Source organism: Dendroctonus ponderosae, unplaced genomic scaffold (assembly GCF_020466585.1).
Source record: "Dendroctonus ponderosae isolate FM_Combo_2020 unplaced genomic scaffold, Dpon_F_20191213v2 Dpon_F_20191213_6, whole genome shotgun sequence".
NCBI classification, from domain to species: Eukaryota; Metazoa; Arthropoda; class Insecta; order Coleoptera; family Curculionidae; genus Dendroctonus; species Dendroctonus ponderosae.
In genome coordinates this window covers 567,701-569,407 of record NW_026018814.1, presented here as the reverse complement: position 1 = coordinate 569,407, position 1,707 = coordinate 567,701, and the positions used below count along the sequence as shown (strand labels likewise).

The 1,707-nt window shown below is 43.5% G+C and overlaps 1 protein-coding gene across 1 annotated transcript in view; it reads right to left on the bottom strand.

Moving 5' to 3' along the window:
• Positions 1-1,707, bottom strand: part of LOC109542336 (pikachurin) — a gene marked incomplete at its 3' end in the record, with an annotated part of 53,400 nt that overhangs the window by 20,022 nt on the left and 31,671 nt on the right. The window contains 1 exon segment of the mRNA XM_048667463.1: positions 558-759. Within this exon segment, the coding sequence (XP_048523420.1) occupies positions 558-759 (202 nt within the window).

Below are 1,707 nucleotides of genomic sequence, written 5' to 3'. Positions count from 1 at the left end.
ACAGTGTAAGCGTTCAAGCAAACCACTTCTGAAGATGCAAGCCACTCGTGCTTGCGAAACGTCAAGAAGAAAGTCTACCGAACGACGGCCTAAAATCCCGAAAAACCCATTAGACTCAACCATCCTCTGGTCTAGAAAAAGGGTAGCCCCAAATTTAACCACTTGGGCTAACGTGTTGACGCAAAGAAATTTCGAAAAGCTACGCCTTCCCCGAACATTCTAACACGAAACAGCAATTTTCCAACTTTAGGGAAAACTTAGTTCGCGATGAAAGTCTGTTGCATGTCAGCCTGTGGGTGGTTATTACGTTTCAAAGACGCCGCCAGCTTAGCCAATTCAGCCAATTTCTGCCAGGAAATATATTCTTCGGGAAATGTTCGGCGGTGGAAAAATTCCCTTTAGCCAACTTTTCGCCGAAAGGTTTCACACTGTTGTATACGCGCTGTTTACTGATGCCCGACTATTTGCGCCGTTCTTTCATATTGAAGCCGATACTCAAAGGTGAGAGATATTTCAGGCAACATTCCGCCAATAAAGGCTTTGATAGTTGAACTTACCGAAACTCGACGAAGCCCTGATGGAGGAGGAGGGCCATGAAATCCCCCGCCATATCGTCCCGTTCTCCAGTCAGGAAAAAAATCCCATCGTACGCCTCCGGCCGAAGTTCCAAACTGAGTTGAACATGTTTATATGCGCCCCTTAGGGCTGGAAACGCCAACCAGCTCGATCCAGTGAAACGGGGAGATTGTATTTCCATATCTGGAACAGAATGAAAATTCATCCAGCCGTTCTTTACCGGGGGTGATTTCGAATTGTTAACGTCTCCTGAACCTTCGACGACTACAAAGACTCAGGATTGTTTCACCATCAGCATTCAACACAGATGTTTCCCAATTCCAATAAACTCATCTCAACTGATGGTTTGATAAACTGCCATCCCTCGTCACATCGTTTTGCTATCGAAAAAAAGCGAGTGAAGCCCCGATTCCGACCCTTTTTGCTTAAGCAATCAAATCACAGCTTCGATTGCTTCGAAACGATCGATCTGATGCCCTTGCGTAATAAACAAGGGTTGCAGAGGTGGGTTGGTCTGGCCCTGTCACGCTATTCCATTCTTCGTTTTGTCGAAAACGAGCTGGGATGGTCTCTTGAAGTGAAAACGCCCGAGAAAACGATTAATTACCGTTTACTGTACGGGCGCATTTTAATTGATTTTCTATGGATATTAATTATGATTCCCGTTTTTGCCCTCTTTCCTGCCTCAACTGCGCTCAAATCAAGTTGCGCGTATGTTCATTATGGTAAAAGGGTGCACGCTCATGAGTAAAAAGTCCCAAAAAATCAGAAAAAATCGCGACTGAATTGCAGTTTTTGGCATTAATAGAGTTCGATGTGCTCTATTCAGAGCCACAACAGGCGTTTCTCCACCTCATTTGGTTTGCTTGCAAAAAATAATTGAAATCAGCTTTGCAAAGAGAGTCTTGTGAAGCCGCAAGTGCAATTTTCCTGATTAAAAATTCCTAAAAAAAATCATAAAGAGCCTCATTGCCCCAAACATTATGGCAATGATAGAGTTTAATCTGCCCTATCAAGGAACTTCCCAGTTCAGTTCTGAGCTCATTTGTTTTCTGGGAAAGAAATATTCAAAATGACATTCTGATCTTTCCTGGGTCTCAGTCAAAGTGTGAAGTAAAAATGTTTGAACAT